This window comes from Hyla sarda, chromosome 2, assembly GCF_029499605.1.
Source record: "Hyla sarda isolate aHylSar1 chromosome 2, aHylSar1.hap1, whole genome shotgun sequence".
NCBI lineage: Eukaryota > Metazoa > Chordata > Amphibia > Anura > Hylidae > Hyla > Hyla sarda.
In genome coordinates this window covers 189,606,843-189,624,661 of record NC_079190.1, presented here as the reverse complement: position 1 = coordinate 189,624,661, position 17,819 = coordinate 189,606,843, and the positions used below count along the sequence as shown (strand labels likewise).

General features: G+C 40.8%; 1 protein-coding gene across 4 annotated transcripts in view; it reads left to right on the top strand.

The window, feature by feature from the left end:
- Nucleotides 1-17,819, top strand: part of GAS6 (growth arrest specific 6) — a 110,861-nt gene that overhangs the window by 61,618 nt on the left and 31,424 nt on the right. For all 4 annotated transcript variants that reach the window (XM_056555983.1, XM_056555981.1, XM_056555980.1 and 1 more), the window contains 2 exons: nt 12,730-12,852; nt 16,609-16,734. In XM_056555983.1, the coding sequence (XP_056411958.1) occupies nt 12,730-12,852; nt 16,609-16,734 (249 nt within the window). The remainder of the gene's footprint in view (nt 1-12,729; nt 12,853-16,608; nt 16,735-17,819) is intronic.

Below are 17,819 nucleotides of genomic sequence, written 5' to 3'. Positions count from 1 at the left end.
ATTTCTGGGATCGTGCCACAACTTTGCGACATTCACACTGAGTAAATCAGTGACTGCACAAAGTGCTCTAAATGGGTAACAATCAAGGAAACGTTTCTAAAGCAATTGTCGCACGGACCCATTGTTAAAAAGCTTTCTAAATGTCTTGCTAAATCCCTCCCCCCCCCCCCATTATCCCTAATTTCAGTTGCAAATTACTCCAAAAAATAAAGTACACTGCATGTAATAAGTGTATATTTTTATTTTAGAATCTTTTTACACTTATTCCAACAGTTTTTTAAGGTAGTTGAGAAATTGAAAGTTATACTTTACATACTGCAAGTTCTAGATGACTAAACTACAGTCTACAAAATAATATGTACATTTCCCACGCTAGAGCAGTTGCTGCTTTCATATTTTAAAGGGTACCCGCCATCACTTTAAAGAACTTTTGACATGTCCATTTATAGCAGAGATCAGCAACCCCCCCCCCCCCCCCCTGTAGAATTACCTCTGTAAGAGGCAAGGTGGCTGACCCATAATAATGCAAATAAAATAAAAATTACAGTCAGTAAACAGAAACAATATCTAGCTCTAATCAATACAAATAATTTAGGCAACACATTCCCTTTAACCCCTTAAAGGGGTACCCCGCTGTTCCGAACGCTGGAGCCGCTGCCGGGAGCTCGTGACGTTATAGCCCCGCCCCCTCATGACTTCACGCCCCGCTCCCTCAATGCAAGTCTATGGGAGGGGGCGTGACGGCTGTCACGCCCCCTCCCATAGACTTGCATTGAGGAGCAGGACGTGACATCATGAGGGGGCAGGGCTATGACAGTAGCTTTCTGTGCCGGCTCCAGTGTTTGGAACAGTTTGTTCCAAATCCTGAGCAGCGGAGTACCCCTTTAAGGACCAAGTCCATTTTGACCTTAAGGACCAGGCCAATTTTATTTTTGCATTTTTGGTTTTTCCTTCTCGCCTTTTAAAAATCGTAACTCTTTTTTATATACCCATCCACAGACTAGTATGAGGGCTTGTTTTTTGTGCGATCGGTTGTCCTGTGTAATGACTTCACTCATTATATCATAAAATGTATGGTGCAACCAAAAAAATACTATTTGTGTGGGGAAATTAAAAAGGAAACCACAATTTTGCAAACTTTGGAAGGTTTCGTTTTCACACCGTACAATTTACGGTAAAAATGATGTCTTCTTTATTCTGTGGGTCAATACGATTAAAATTATACCCATGATTACATACTTTTCTATTGTTGCGCTTTAAAAAAATCGCAAACTTTTTAACCAAATTAGTATGTTTAAAATCCCTCTATTTTGACCTATAACTTTTTCATTTTTCCGTATGAGGGCTCATTTTTCGCGCCGAGATTTGTACTTTTTGTTGATACCACATTTATTATATAAAACTTTAGTAATTTTTTTATTTATTTTTTTAAAATAAAATGTGACAAAAAAGCAGCAATTTTTTTTATTTTTTATTTTTTTTAACGTTCACACTGTTCACCATACAGGATCATTAACATTATATTTTAATAGGTCAGACATTTATGCATGCGGCATATCAAATATGTTTTGATAATTTTTTTTTTTTTTTTAATACTTTTTGGGGGTAGAATGGGAAAAAGGGACATTTTACATTTTTATTGGGGGAGGGGATTTCCCAATTTTTTTACTTTAAAACTTTTTTTTTCTTTTTTTACACTTTTTAATAGTCCCCATAGGAGACTATTTATAGCAATCATTTGTTTGCTAATACTGTTCAGTGCTATGCATAGGGCATAGCACTGATTAGTGTTATCGCTATCTTCTGCTTTGGTCTGCTCGATCTCGGACCAGAGCAGAAGAAGCTGGGAAGGCGGCGGAGGCAGGTGAGGGGACCTCCGTCCGCCATGTTAGCTGATCTGATCCCTGTGGCTATGCTGCAGACTATCAGATCAGCATTAAATGCTTCCGCAGATGCCGTGATCTGCATTGATCACAGCATCTGAGTGGTTAATGGCAGACATCCGTGCGATCTAGGATGTCGGCCATTACCGGCGGGTCCCTGGCTGCTATCAGCAGCCTAGACCTGCCGCAGATGACCCGATCGTCGCTCCGATGCTCGCGGTCATGTACAGGACGTAAATGTACGTCCTGGTGCGCGAAGTACCGCCGCACCAGGATGTACATATATGTCCGTAGTCATTAAGGGGTTAAAAGAGGGCATGGGTTAGGTGTTGGCATTTTTATATGTACAAATTTTTTTACATTTACCCATTTTTTGTGCAATTTCACTCAGTAGGTGGTGAACAAACCACACAACAAAAAGTGCTTTTAAAATAATTTGCAGGTTCATCATACACATCATGTGATCATCATTACTCACTGCTTGGGCCACTATGATTCCCTCTTTATTAGTTGGAGCAAAAGTCCCAAAGTCACTTGCTCCACCACTACCTATCTTATATGATGTGATGTTGTCTTGCATTGTGACAGCAAAATCACATGCATTATATTGGTGCAGATGTGGGTGTAGTTTTCTTTGTGGGTTTTGATTCCCCTCAGGTATTTTTCCACGGTATTTACTAAATTTGCCCTCCGTTTTGCACTTTTCCCTACATTTTTGCTATTTTTACAACTGCTCTTAGCTGTGGGGTTTTCCAGAGTTCAAATTCACCACATTTTCTGTGGAAACATTAGTAAATATGTTGGGATTTTTCAAAAATTCCAGGACACTTCCCCTTTTTGCGATCATGTCCCGCTTCCTCGGCGGCTATGACCTTTTTATGGTTTTCTTAGTAAAATGGAGAATTGGTCGGATTTTTTGAAAATTTGGGTACAAATTCTGGCGCAGACACTATTTGTGGCGCAATGCGACACATTTTCACTCACAATCTGACACTATGGGTCGGGTTTACAATAGTAAATCAGGTCCATTGTGCTTGTGTTTAGATTGGAGCCTTCTTTCAAAAGGTAAAAAATGGGTTCTAATTCGATATCCAATAACATCACAATCGCATTATATTGCAATTTTAGTAGGGAATCACTTGCAATTATAACAAACGCAATCGTACCCACCAGTCCCAAAACAGAACCTTTCAACATGTTTCCAAAAATCCACAAATCTGGGAACCCAGGCAAACCACGAATAACCAGTGTGAATACATTAGCTTAGTAGAAAACATGTTAAAGCCTTTTGACAAAAACACTAACCATTTCATACAGGACACCACTTACTCAAAAGTTAGATTACTTGCCTGCCAGTTCCATACTGGTACCAGTGGATGTAGAATACCACACAAAGATGGAATTGATGCCTGCTCTCTGTTCCTCTAATCTTAAACCAACAACCAGAAATACAGCCCTCACATTATTCCCAAACTCATAAAATTCATCCTCACACACAACTACTTCAGCTTCAACAGTGACATATCTACAGATGATGGGCACTGCAATGGGAACCAGGATGGCAACACAATATGACAATCTATTAATGGCTTACCTACAACAGTGATTTCCAGATACAAAACTTCACAAACCCTACAGCCGAGTCTTCCAAACTTTTTAATGTTAGTGAAACTTTTTAGATGTGCATAGTTTAACACACTCCTTGCCATTCTGCCAATGACACCTATCATAATGGGTGTCCTACACCGCATAATGGGATGCTAGCATCAGTATTACAAATATGGCTGCTACTCTTATGTGCTATTTCATTTCCCTATTGATCACCCCCCTGTGCCATATTATTCCCCCCTTGATACTACTTGTGCCATTTTATTTCCCTTCATACCCACCTGTTCCACTTTATCAACTCCTTTGCCATTACATTCCCCCCTTCATCACCCCCGGTGTTATTTCATTACTTCCCCCTTGATAACCCAGTGTCACTTCATTCTCCCCATTGATACCTGATTCCCCTTTGAACCCCCATGCTATTTATTTCTCACTTGGTCTTAGTCTGGCTGTGGTAGGCTCAGCTGCAGGGTTGGCTTGTCTGACTAGCAAGTCCTCTTGTGCAGCACTGAAGGGTGACATCTTCCCATTCTGCTCCTTGGCGCAATTTCAGGGGCGTCATTAATCAGTCCTGGCAGCCACCGATGCTCACTGATTAAAGTGGAACTGGCACCAGCCGATCTACAGCGGCTGCCTGTTCAAGATTAGCAACATAGGCCACTTAAGAATGGTGACCAGCAGCTGCTGGTGCAGGACGCTACACACCATGGGACTGTTTCTGACACCTTAATGCTTTGTTGCTCCAAGTTTGGCACTGCCCTACAGATACTGTTGTTGCATCAAATATATTTTCATTCTTTGGACAAAAGGAAAAGAAAGTCACGATGCTTTTAACACCTTTAATTCATCAATCAAGCACAAAATAGACTTCACTAAAGATTATGTGAACTTCATTTCTAGATATTACTGTAACAATAAACAAGAAAACAGAAAATCTACTGACCAATCCAGCAATCTACACAAATTAGGTTTCCGTCCTTTACACACTAAGAGGCTTCATATACAGCCAAGCTACCAGGTACTATTGCGTTTGCTTCAATACTGATGACATGCATCTACAAACAATATCTAAAAAATTCCAAAAAAATATAATAAGAACGAAGGATCATTATTCAGAAAATAGTGGCAGCCAAAGCAGGGGGGAAAAAAAAGCTATTAACGTCCATTTGTAACGGAGCAACTTTACTAGTGTGAAAGAAGAGTAGGTGTGAAATAGGATGTTACATTATTGAAACTAGTCAGAAACTCAATGACAGGATAAATGTACACTGATTTTCCATCACTATAAATAAAAAATTACTATTGCACCCCAAGTTACATGGTTACATAGTTAGTATGGTTGAAAAAAGACATACGTCCATCAAGTCCAACCAGGGAATTGAAGTGAAGGGTGTAAGGGGATAAGGGGAAGGGATGCCGTTTTTTATAATTCTGCATAAGCATTAATGTTATTTTGTTCCAGGAATGTATCTAATCCTGTTTTAAAGCTGTTAATTTTTCCTGCTGTGACCAGTTCCTGAGGTAGACCATTCCATAAATTCACAGTCCTCACGGTAAAGAAGGCGTGTCGCCCCTTTAGACTAAACCTTTTCTTCTCCAGAAGGAGGGAGTGCCCCCTCGTCCTTTGGGGGGGGTTTAACCTGGAACAGTTTTTCGCCATATTTTTTGTATGGGCCATTTATATACTTATATACGTTTATCATATCCACCCTTAAACGTCTCTTCTCAAGACTAAACAATTGTAACTCCTTTAATCGCTCCTCATAGCTAAGATGTTCCATGCAAAACTGAACAGCATATTCCAGGTGAGGCCGTACCAATGCTTTATAAAGGGGGAGTATTATGTCCCTGTCCCTTGAGTCCATGCCTCTTTTTATACATGAAAATATCCTGCCGGCTTTGGAAGCAGCAGCCTGACATTGCATGCTATTCTGAAGTCTGTGATCCACAAGTACACCCAGATCCTTCTCTACCAGTGACTCTGACAGTTTAATCCCCCCTAAGACATATGCAGTACCCTTAGTACCCAGATGCATAACTTTACATTTATCCACATTGAACCTCATTTGCCAAGTGGAGGCCCAGACACTTAGTCTATCCAAGTCATCTTGTAACTTATGCACATCCTCTATAGACTGTACCGTGCTACAAAGCTTGGTGTCATCTGCAAAGATAGAAACAGAGCTGTTAATGCCATCCTCTATATCATTGATAAATAAATTAAACAACAGCGGGCCCAGTACTGAACCTTGGGGTACACCTCTAATTACCGGGGACCAATCAGGGTACGAATCATTGACCACCACTCTCTGGGTACGATCCATGAGCCAGTGTTCAATCCAGTTACAAACTAAAGTTTCCAAGCCCAAAGACCTTAACTTACCTGTCAGACATCTGTGAGGGACAGTATCAAACGCTTTGGCAAAATCCAGAAACACTATATCCACAGCCATTCCTCTGTCAAGGCTTCTATTCACCTCTTCATGAAAGCAAATTAGATTGGTTTGACAACTTCTATCCTTAGTAAACCCATGCTGGCTATCACTTATAATACAATTATCCCCTATGTATTCCTGTATGTAATCCCTTATAAGTCCTTCAAACAATTTACCCACAATGCACGTTAGACTTACCGGTCTATAATTGCCTGGTGAAGACCTAGAGCCCTTCTTGAAGATTGGTACCACATTAGCCTTGCACCAGTCCCTTGGCACAATACCAGACACCAGACAATCTCTAAATATCATGAACAAGGGTACAGATATTACTGAACTTACCTCTCTAAGAACTCTTGGGTGTAGTCCATCCGGCCCTGGAGATTTGCTTACATTTACTTTACTTAACTTACCTTGTACCATCTCTACATTAAGCCAGTTCAGTACATTACATGATGTGTTACCAGCACTGACTTGGCCAATGTCAGCTCCTTTTTCCATAGTGTATAAAGAACTAAAGAACCCATTCAGTAGCTCCGCCTTCTCTTGATCGCCCGTGACAACCTCCCCATTATCATTATTAAGGGGTCCTACATGCTCTGTCCTAGGGTTTTTTGCATTTATATATCTAAAAATATTTAGGATTAGTTTTGCTTTCTTTGGCCACCTGTCTCTCATTTTGTATTTTTGCTGTTTTTATTAAATTTTTACAGATTATATTAAGCTCCTTGTACTGTTTAAATGTTATAGCTGACCCATCAGATTTGAATTTTTGAAGGCTATTTTTTTGTTGTTTATTGCTCTTTTAACATCATTTGTCAGCCATGTAGGATTTAGTTTTAATCATTTATATTTGTTCCCCTTTGGTATATATTTAGCTGTATAGTTATTTAGAGTTGATTTAAAGATGTCCCATTTACCTTCTGTATCAGTATTTGAGAACACCTCCCCCCAGTCTATGTCCTGTAGTGCAGCCCTCAGCCCAGGGAAATTTGCCTTTTTAAAGTTATATGTTTTTGCCTTCCCCGCCTGTCTTTGTTTTCTACATTTTAAGTCAAAAGTAACTATATTGTGGTCGCTATTACCAAGGTTTTCCCGCACAGTTACATTACCAACCAGCTCTGCGTTGTTGGAAATGATCAGATCCAACAAGGCATCACTTCTTGTTGGGTCCTCCACAAACTGGCCCATAAAATTATCCTGCAATAAATTTAGGAATTTTCTCCCCTTTGTAGTTTTAGCCAGCCCCCGGCCCCAATCTCTATCTGGATAGTTAAAATCTCCCATTATTACCACTGTACCTGCCCGGGCGGCCCTCTCTATTTGTTTATACAGCTGACCTTCTATCTCTTCAGTGATATTAGGGGGTCTGTAGATTACACCAAATATTATTTTTTCAATATTTCCCTCCTTTTGTAATTCTACCCACAGTGATTCCACATCCTCAGAATCATCACACACTATGGCATCGTTCACACTGACTTTCATACCACTTCTTACATACAGACAGACTCCACCACCTTTTCTGTTCATTCTATCTTTGCGAAACAATGTAAACCCCTGCAGATTGACAGCCCAGTCATGCGAGGAGTCCAGCCATGTCTCAGTGACCCCAACTATATCAATATGTTCCTCCAGTATCGAGGCCTCAAGCTCCCCCATTTTATTTGCTAGGCTTCTGGCATTTGTGAACATACACTTTACATTTCCATTAAGTTTTACACATATAGTCTCACTAATGGGATTTTCAGAGTTATTGCAGTTAATGTTATTTTTTGAGTTATAAAGGCTAATTGTACTATTTAAGTTATTGGGGCTAATGGGATTTTTTTGAGTTATTGGGTCTAACGTTATTATTTAAGTTATTGGGGCTAATGTGATTTTTTGAGTTATTGGGTCTAACGTTGTTGTTTAAGTTATTGGGGCTAATGGAATTTTTTGAATTATTGGGATTACAATTTTTCGGGCTACATTTATTTTTACGGCTGGTTTGTAACCCATGGATCTCCTTATCCACTGCTCTTAACCTCCCCCCACAGGACTCCTCTGCACCCACCATTATGTCCTGACCCCTCTCTAACCTATCCATCCCACTGTCTGCTTTCTTTGCTTTCTTATCCTCCCCCCACTCACCTAGTTTAAATACTCACAAGCTGACACAATTTTACCCAAACAGATCACTACATACATGATCCTAAAATCAAGATACTCAAAGTAAACTTTAAAAACACTCGATGAAAGAAATTTGAAGCCAAAATTATAAAATTATACTTTTTATTTATTTTAAGAACAGAGGACTCAAAATGGACTTGAGTTTCTTAGCACAATATCAAAACTTCTTATAAGCTGTGCTGGATTGTCGTCTCTCTTCTGTATCACTATTCTCACCCCTGCCCCCCCCCCCTTCTCATCCTTCTCTACGTAGTCTATGGTCCTTTGGCTGGACTATTTATGGCCCAACTTAGTGTAAATTCTCATCAGGAAACAACACTGATTGACAATCCATTTCACAAGCTGTTGTGCAAATGGAACAGACAACAGGTGTAAATTGTAGGCAATTAGCAAGACACCCCCCAATAAAGGTATGGTTCTGCAGGTGGTGACCGCTGACCCCTTCTCAGTTCCTATGCTTCCTGGCTGATGTTTTGGTCACTTTTGAATGCTGGCGGTGCTTTCACTCTAGTGGTAGCATGAGACTGAGTCTCCAACCCACACAAGTGGCTCAGGTAGTGCAGCTCATCCAGGATGGCACATCGATGCGAGCTGTGGCAAGAAGGTTTGCTGTGTCTGTCAGCGTAGTGTCCAGAGCATGGAGGCTCCACCAGGAGACAGGCCAGTACATCAGGAGACGTGGAGGGGGCTGTAGGAGGGCAACAACCCAGCAGCAGGACCGCTACCTCTGCCTTTGTGCAAGGAGGAGCACTGCCAGAGCCCTGCAAAATGACCTCCAGCAGGCCACAAATGTGCATGTGTCCACTTAAACGGTCAGAAACCGACTCCATGAGGGTGGTATGAGGGCCTGATGCCACAGGTTGGAGTTGTGCTTACAACCCAACACCGTGCAGGAAGTTTGGCATTTTCCAGAGAACTCCAAGATTGGCAAATTTGCCACTGGCACCCCTTGTTCTTCACAAATGAAAGCAGGTTCACACTGAGCACATGTCAGACGTGACAGAGACTGGAGACCCTGGGAAGAACATTCTGCTGCCTGCAACATCCTCCAGCATGACCGGTTTGGCGGTGGGTCAGTAATGGTGTGGGGTGGCATTTCTTTGGGGGGGCCGCACAGCCCTCCATGTGCTTGCCAGAGGTAGCCTGACTGCCATTAGGTACTGAGGTGAGATCCTCAGACACCTTGTGAGACCATATGCTGGTCCGGTTGGCCCTGGGTTCCTCCTAATGCAAGATAATGCTAGACCTCATGTGGCTGGAATGTGTCAGCAGTTCCTGCAAGAGGAAGGCATTGGTGCTATGGACTGGCCCACCCGTACCCCAGACCTGAATCCGATTTGAGCACATCTGGGACATCATGTCTCGCTCTATCCACCAACCCCACGTTGCACCACAGACTGTCCAGGAGTTGGCGGATGCATTAATTCAGGTCTGGGAGGACATCCCTCAGGAGACCATCCGCCACCTCATCAGGAGCATACCTAGGCGTTGTAGGGAGGTCATACGGTCACCTGGAGGCCACACACACTACTGAGCCTAATTTTGACTTGTTTTAAGGACATTACATCAAAGTTGGATCAGCCTGTAGTGTGGTTTTCTACTTTGATTTTGAGTGTGACTCCATATCTAGAGCTCCATGGGTTGATAAATTTGATTTCCATTGATAATTTTTGAGTGATTTTGTTGTCACATTCAACTATGTAAAGACGAAAGTATTTCATATGATGAAGTTCATTCATTCAGATCTAGGATGTGTTATCTTGGTGTTCCCTTTATTTTTTTGAGCAGTGTGTGTATGTGTGTCTGTGTGTGTGTATGTATGTATATATATATACACATATATACAGGGTGTGCCATTTATATGGATACACTTTAATAAAATGGGAATGGTTGGTGATATTAACTTCCTGTTTGTGGCACATTAGTATATGTGAGGGGGGAAACTTTTCAAGATGGGTGGTGACCATGGCAGCCATTTTGAAGTCAGCCATTTTGAATCCAACTTTTGTTTTTTCAATAGGAAGAGGGTCATGTGACACATCAAACTTATTGGGAATTTCACAAGAGAAACAATGATGTGCTTGGTTTTAACGTAACTTTATTCTTTCATGAGCTATTTACAAGTTTCTGACCACTTATAAAATGTGTTCAATGTGCTGCCCATTGTGTTGGATTGTCAATGCAACCCTCTTCTCCCACTCTTCACACAATGATAGCAACACCGCAGGAGAAATGCTAGCACAAGCTTCCAGTATCCATAGTTCCAGGTGCTGCACATCTCGTATCTTCACAGCATAGACAATTGCCTTCAGATAAAAGTCTAAGGGGGACAGATCGGGAGACCTTGGGGGCCATTCAACTGGCCCACGACGACCAATCCACTTTCCAGGAAACTGTTTATCTAGGAATGCTTGGACCTGACACCCATAATGTGGTGGTGCACCATCTTGCTGGAAAAACTCAGTGAATGTGCCAGCTTCTGTGCATAAAGAGGGAAACACATCATCATGTAGCAATTTTGCATATTTAGTGGCCTACATGATGATGTGTTTCCCTCTTTATGCACTGAAGCTGGCACGTTCCCTGAGTTTTTCCAGCAAGATGGTGCACCACCACATTATAGGTGTCAGGTCTGAGCATTCCTAGATGAACAGTTTCCTGGAAAGTGGATTGGTCATCGTGGGCCAGTTGAATGGCCCCCAAGGTCTCCCGATCTGACCCCCTTAGACTTTTATCTTTTGGGGTCATCTGAAGGCAATTGTCTATGCTGTGAAGATACGAGATGTGCAGCACCTGAAACTATGGATACTGGAAGCCTGTGCTAGCATTTCTCCTGCGGTGTTGCTATCAGTGTGTGAAGAGTGGGAGAAGAGGGTTGCATTGACAATCCAACACAATGGGCAGCACATTGAACACATTTTATAAGTGGTCAGAAACTTGTAAATAACTCATGAAAAAATAAAGTTACGTTAAAACCAAGCACATCATTGTTTTTCTTGTGAAATTCCCAATTGGTTTGATGTGTCACATGACCTCTTCCTGTTGAAAAAACAAAAGTTGGATTCAAAATGGCCACCATGGTCACCACCCATCTTGAAAAGTTTCCCCCCTCACATATACTAATGTCCCACAAACAGGAAGTTAATATCACCAACCATTCCCATTTTATTAAGGTGTGCCCACCCTGTGTGTGTGTGTGTGTGTGTGTGTGTGTGTGTGTGTATATATATATATATATATATATATATATATATATATATATATATATATATATATATATATATATATATATAATTGCAAAGCTGTCAGATAGCAAATAATATTTTAGATTTTGTTGTAAAAGTTTGCTTTGGTTTCTAAATACAGATCTGACTGCGATGACTTGTTTTAATGCACCTGGTATACATATTTTGTTCTCTATTTTTGTTTTTCTGTCTCATTCTTTCAACACCCTCTTATTTTCTATTGTGATTAATGTGCGATTATTGCATGTTATGGCTCTGTACAACTTAGTTGATCCTCCCATATTTTCCGACTTGTCTTCACGTGCCCAATGTGACCCTATTTGTAAACCATAATATAAATTTCCTTTACTTCTTCCTGCTATCTACCATTACATTGCAGCAAAGCTAGAAATTCCAGTCCTTTTTAATGGTGATGATTCTTAATATGAAATCAAGGCTGCAATTATATTGTAAGGATGAAACAATGTAATCAGATGTCTTGCTTGAAGTATGCGCAGTTGAGTTTAGTAATTGTGTACTGCTGTGGCCTCTTCTACTGAAATGTCAAGTGCATTCATTTTGGATAAATCGGCTTATTAGAAACAAATAATAAAAATGCAGGACATGTTATTGTCTGCTTGTCAGAAGGAAATCCAAAAGTGACATCGGATATAGCAGTACTTCCTGTTTTCACTAATAACTGGATAGAAATTTGCAATATCGAAGGAGACAAACACAATTAAAACTAACTTCTGTTTTACTTACATATGGTCATTTTAAAGGGAATCTGTAATGAGACTTATGCTGCCTTAAATATGGGCAGCGTGAAATCAAGACAGGCACCTTTTGTCACTGACAGCTATGGTTTAAAACCGAACTGTGGCATTGGGGGCAGTGTTTGGGTGGTCTCTTTGGCTTGGCTTTATTGACCGATTTCTTCCTGTATACAAATATGAAGAGACCTTCCTTATGTGGCTAGTATGCGGTAATACCATTGCTTTTATCCACAGCAGTCCGTAGCCAACCCTGATTGGCCTAATACATATAGAACCGTATATAGCTATATGGTTTACAGATTAGTATGAGCTCCACAGAGTTGTGTATGGAGAAATCCTTCTACTGCTGCACCCACACAGTAGAATCATTACTTGTTACATATCGAAGCAATGTTCATTAGAAATTTTCTGGTGATTTTTTTATTTATTTTTTTCCTTTCCTTGCAGTGGTGAAAGAGCAAACATCTTATACTGTATGTCAGAGACAGTGCAGATAGCAAACATTATTTAATAAGTACTATAATGAAAAACTATATTTTATGTAACCATTCCTGGTATTCACTTTTATTCCAGTTTATTACCGTACTTATTTCTTGTAAAATATGTAAATCTTTTTTTTTTTTCCTCATAGATTCACGGAATCAGTGTTCTTTAAACCCATGTTATGAACTTGGCTCCAGCACGTGTGTGGATTTGGAAGGAGACTTCTTCTGTCGCTGCAAGAAAGGATGGATGGGAAAAATATGTAGCACTGGTATTTAAGATACAATTTTTTCATGCCCCTTTTGTCTGCATACAAACATAGCTAGAATGAACAATTTTCATAATTTCCACAATCTGCTGTTATACCATGATGTTGCCAGTTTTCCTATAATATAGCGAGCAATGTATAAAAAAAAAATAAACTGATTGAGAAATTCAGCTCTGCTGTTACAAAATATTATCTCCATAATCTTTGCGTTAGTAAGCAAATGGTGTAAGTATGTAAGAAGAACAGTTATTATGGAAGGCACATAATAACCCTAAATAACAAGACTATTTACCACTTTGCATTCAATGAAAAATGAAGCGCCATTTTAAAGATTCTTCCTTAACGACCACGAGCGTATATTTACGCTCGTGGCTGGCTCCCATTATGTGAAGCGCGCTCAGGAGCTTAGCGCGCTTCATACCCGGTATTGTCCCAGTTGCTATCATCAGCCAGGACCCGCGGCTAATACCGGACATCGCTGATCGGGCTGATGTCCGGTATTAACTCTTTAGGCTAGGTTCAGACTATGGAATCTCCAGCCAGAAAATTTCCGCCCTGAGATTCCGAGTGCGGCCAGCGCTGACTGAATCAGTCAGCGCTAGGACCGAGCGAACACTGCAGTCTCCAATAGACTGCAATGTGTTCTGTGCGGATTTCCGCCTGAAGAAAGAGCAACGCCATTCTTCAGGCAGAAATTTCCAAGCGCATTTTCAGTTCACAAATTCCGAAGTGTGAATTTGTGAACAGAAACCCATTCACTATACAGTACATTTTAGCAAGAGGAATTTCCGTAGTCTGAACCTAGCCTTAGACGCCGCAATCAAAGTTGACAGCGGTGTCTAAAATGGGAGAAAAGCATTGCCGGTGAAATTGCAATATCCCGAACAGAGAGGACAGCGAGAGGCTTGTTACCTTGTCTCCCACCGTCCGATCATCGCTCTGCTGCTCCATGCCTGAGATCCAGGCTGGAGCAACAGAGTACCGATAACACTGATCAATGCAATACCATGCCAAAGCATTGATCAGTGTCTGCAATCAAGGTATTGAATGTTATAGTCCCTTATGAGGGCTATAACATTGCAAAAAAAAAAGTGTAAAAGTAATAGTTAATAAATGTGATTTAACCCCCTTCCCTAATAAAAGTTTGAATCACCCCCCCTTTTCCCATTTAAAAAAAATTAAATAAAAATAAACGTGTACTTTGTACACCCTAAAAAAATTTACAAAAAGCAATCAAAAAATCTCATCAAAACAAAAATGGTACCAATAAAAACTTCAGATCACAGCATAAAAAATTAGCCCTCATCCCCGTATATGGAAAAATAAGTTAGGCTGGGTTCACACCGCGATTTTTTAAATACGGTTCCCGTATACGGTTTGGAGGAGGGGGGCGGGGCTTAATCGCGGCGCCCGCACTCAGCCGTATTCGGGAACCGTATTTAATGCAAGTCTATGAGCCGACCGGAGTGAACCGCAGCCTCCGGTCGGCTTCGTTTTCGGCCGTATGCGGTTTCCCGACCGCAGGCAAAAACGTGGTCGACCACGTTTTTGCCTGCGGTCGGGAAACCGCATACGGCCGAAAATGAAGCCGACCGGAGGCTGCGGTTCACTCTGGTCGGCTCATAGACTTGTATTAAATACGGTTCCCGAATACGGCTGAGTGCGGGCGCCGCAATTAAGCCCCGCCCCCCTCCTCCAAACCGTATACGGGAACCGTATTTAAGAAAATGTGGTGTGAACCCAGCCTTATAGGGGTCAGAAGATGACAATTTTACACATACAAATTTTGGTTCGTGCAGTTTATAATTTTTTTTTAAGTAGTAAAATAAAATAAAACCTATATAAATTAGGTATCTTTGTAACCGTATGGACCTACAGAATAAAGATATGGTGTCATTCTTACCTAAAAGTGTACTGCATAGAATCGGAAGCCCCCAAAATTTACAAAATGGCATTTATTTTATTTTTTTAAAATTTTGCCCGACAAATATTTTTTTTTTCTAGTTTCGCTGTAAATTTTGTGGTGAAATGATTGAGTACAATTGGTGGCTCAAAAAATAAATCCTCATATAGGTCTGTAGGTGCAAAATTGAAAGCATTATGATTTTAGAAGGTGATGAGGAAAAAACTAACGGAAAAACTGTGTCCTGAAGGGGTTAAAGAGTACCTGTCGCCAAACTAAACTTATAATTACATAAGGAACAATATATTAAAATACACTTTGCTATTTACTTAAAATTAGTTAAAATTCTCAACCTTTATATGTTTGAAAAAACGGCCACTAGGTGGCTCTGTTCTGTACCCTGCACAAGTCAAACAGTTGGCAGGAGACCAAACTCAGGAAGTGTGTGTGCGGCATGGCAAGGCAGTAGGGGTGTTAGGGGTAGATTGGGAATATGATCTGAGTAGAGATGAGCGAATTTACAGTAAATTCGATTCGTCACGAACTTCTCGGCTCGGCAGTTGATGACATCCTGCATAAATTAGTTCAGCTTTCAGGTGCTCTCGTGGGCTGGAAAAGGTGAATACAGTCCTAGGAGACTCTTTCCTAGGACTGTATCCACCTTTTTCAGCCCACCGGAGCACCTGAAAGGTGAACTAATTTATGCAGGATAAGTCATCAACTGCCGAGCCGAGAAGTTCGTGACTAATCAAATTTACTGTAAATTCGCTCATCTCTAGATCTGAGTTAGTTGAGAAAATATGACAGGTACTCTTTAGCCCCTTAAGGACCAGGCCCATTTTGGCCTTAAGGACCAGACCAATTTTATTTTTGCATTTTCGTTTTTTCCTCCTCGCCTTCTAAAAATCATAACTCTTATATTTCCATCCACAGACCCATATGAGGGCTTGTTTTTTGCCTCACCAATTGTACCTTGTAATTACATCACTTATTTTACCATAAAATGTACGGCGCAACCAAATAAATATTATTTATGTGGGAAAATCGAAAGAAAGAAAACAGCAATTATGCAAATTTTGGAAGGTTTTGTTTTCTCGCTGTACACTTTCCGGTAAAAACTACATGTTTTCTTTATTCTGCGGGTCAATACGATTAAGATGATACCCATGATTATATTCTTTTCTATAATTGTACCGCAAAAAAAAAATCTCAAACCATTATAACAAAATCAGTATGTTTGAAATTGCCCTATTTTGATCACCTATAACTTTCTCATTTTTCCGTATATGGGGCGATGTGAGGGCTAATTTTTTGCGCCATGATCTGTACTTTTTATCAGTACCCCTTTTGCTTAGGTTTTACTTTTTATAAACTTTTGATAAATTTTTTTGGGAATAAAATGTGACAAAAAAGCAGCAATTTTGGACTTTTTAAAAATATTTTTTACGTTTACTTCATTCACCGTACGGGATAATTAATAATATAGTTTAAAAGTTCAGACTTTTACGCATGCGGCAATTCCAAATATGTATATTCATAATTTTTTTTTTACGCTTTTTGGGGGGTAAAATGGGAAAAACTGAAGTTTTACTTTTTTATTGGAGTGGATTTTTCACATTTTTTTTACTTTTTTTTTTTTTTACTTTTTTTTTTTTTACACTTTTTATGTCCCTATAGAGGGGATGGTGAGATACGCGTCTAAAAAATTAACATGTTAATTAAGGACAGGACTCTACCTATATTTATATAAGAAACCTGCATATTGTATGCTAAAAGTTGTGGCCAGTATAACTACTGCTGCTGCTTTAAAATATTTATATATTATTTTAAATAACTGAAGACATTTTTTCTAATAGATATTGATGAATGTAGATTATCACCGGACATCTGTGGAACGGCAAAGTGCAAGAACATGAAAAGTACTTATACTTGTCTCTGTGAAGAGGGTTTCTTATATGACATATCAACTAAAAGTTGTCAAGGTATGTAGATGTTAGATTAACAGGATCAAATGTTGTATTTGCAAATGTATGTTTGACAAAGCTCTTATAATAGTTCAGTATTTTTCTTCCAAAGGCAAAATAGTTTTTGAGAGAACCAAAAAAACAATGTATTTGCTTATCCACTCAAAGAGATATTTCGCCCCTAGACATCTTATCCCCTATCTAAAGGATAGGGGATAAGATATCTGATCGCGGGGGTCCCACCTGCTGCACCCGGCATTCGTTTAGAGTGTCGGGTGCAGCGCCGGAGGCTCGTGACGTCACGGCCACGCCCCCTTAATGCAAGTCTATAGGAGGGGGGCGTAGCCGTGATGTCACAAGGGACTTTCTACAGCTAGAACAGACTTTTAAAAAAACACAGCACGATAAATGCCTCCTTTTGTCTTAACAAATAAATGCTTTGCAAACGAAACAACTACAAAACACACATGATGTGGTTACATCATGTTTTTGCCCTTTTCAGCTCTTTACTTGGTTTTAATTGCACCAACAACATGTGTGAAACTTGCACAATTACCTGCTTACAGAAGAACTAGTGCCATGTCATGCGAGAATTTCAGAAAATGGCAGAAAACTTTTTGCAAATACAGTGACCCCCCCGACCTACGATGGCCCCGACATACGATCATTTCAAGATACGATGGCCTCTCAGAGGCCATCGCATGTTGAAGGCAGCATCAACATACGATGCTTTTGGATGTCGGGGCCATCGCATAAACGGCTATCCGGCAGCGCAGACTGCTTCAGCTGCCACCGGATAGCCGTGTACGGTGCCCCGTGTGGTCCGCTGACGATCACTTACCTGTCCTCGGGGCTCCGGCGCGCCCTCTTCGGGATCCCCTGCATCGTCGGCGCTCTCCATCATTGTCATCACGTCGTTGCGCACGCCGTCCCGTCATCCAATAGGAGCGGTGTGCGTAGCGACGTGATGGCGGCGACGGAGAGCGAGGATGGCGGGGAAGCAGAGGCCTTGCCGGAACGTCGGGGACGCGGTGACAGTGATGGACGGCGACATCCAGGGCAGTGGTGACGGTCCGGAGCGGCGGGGACACGTGAGTACAACC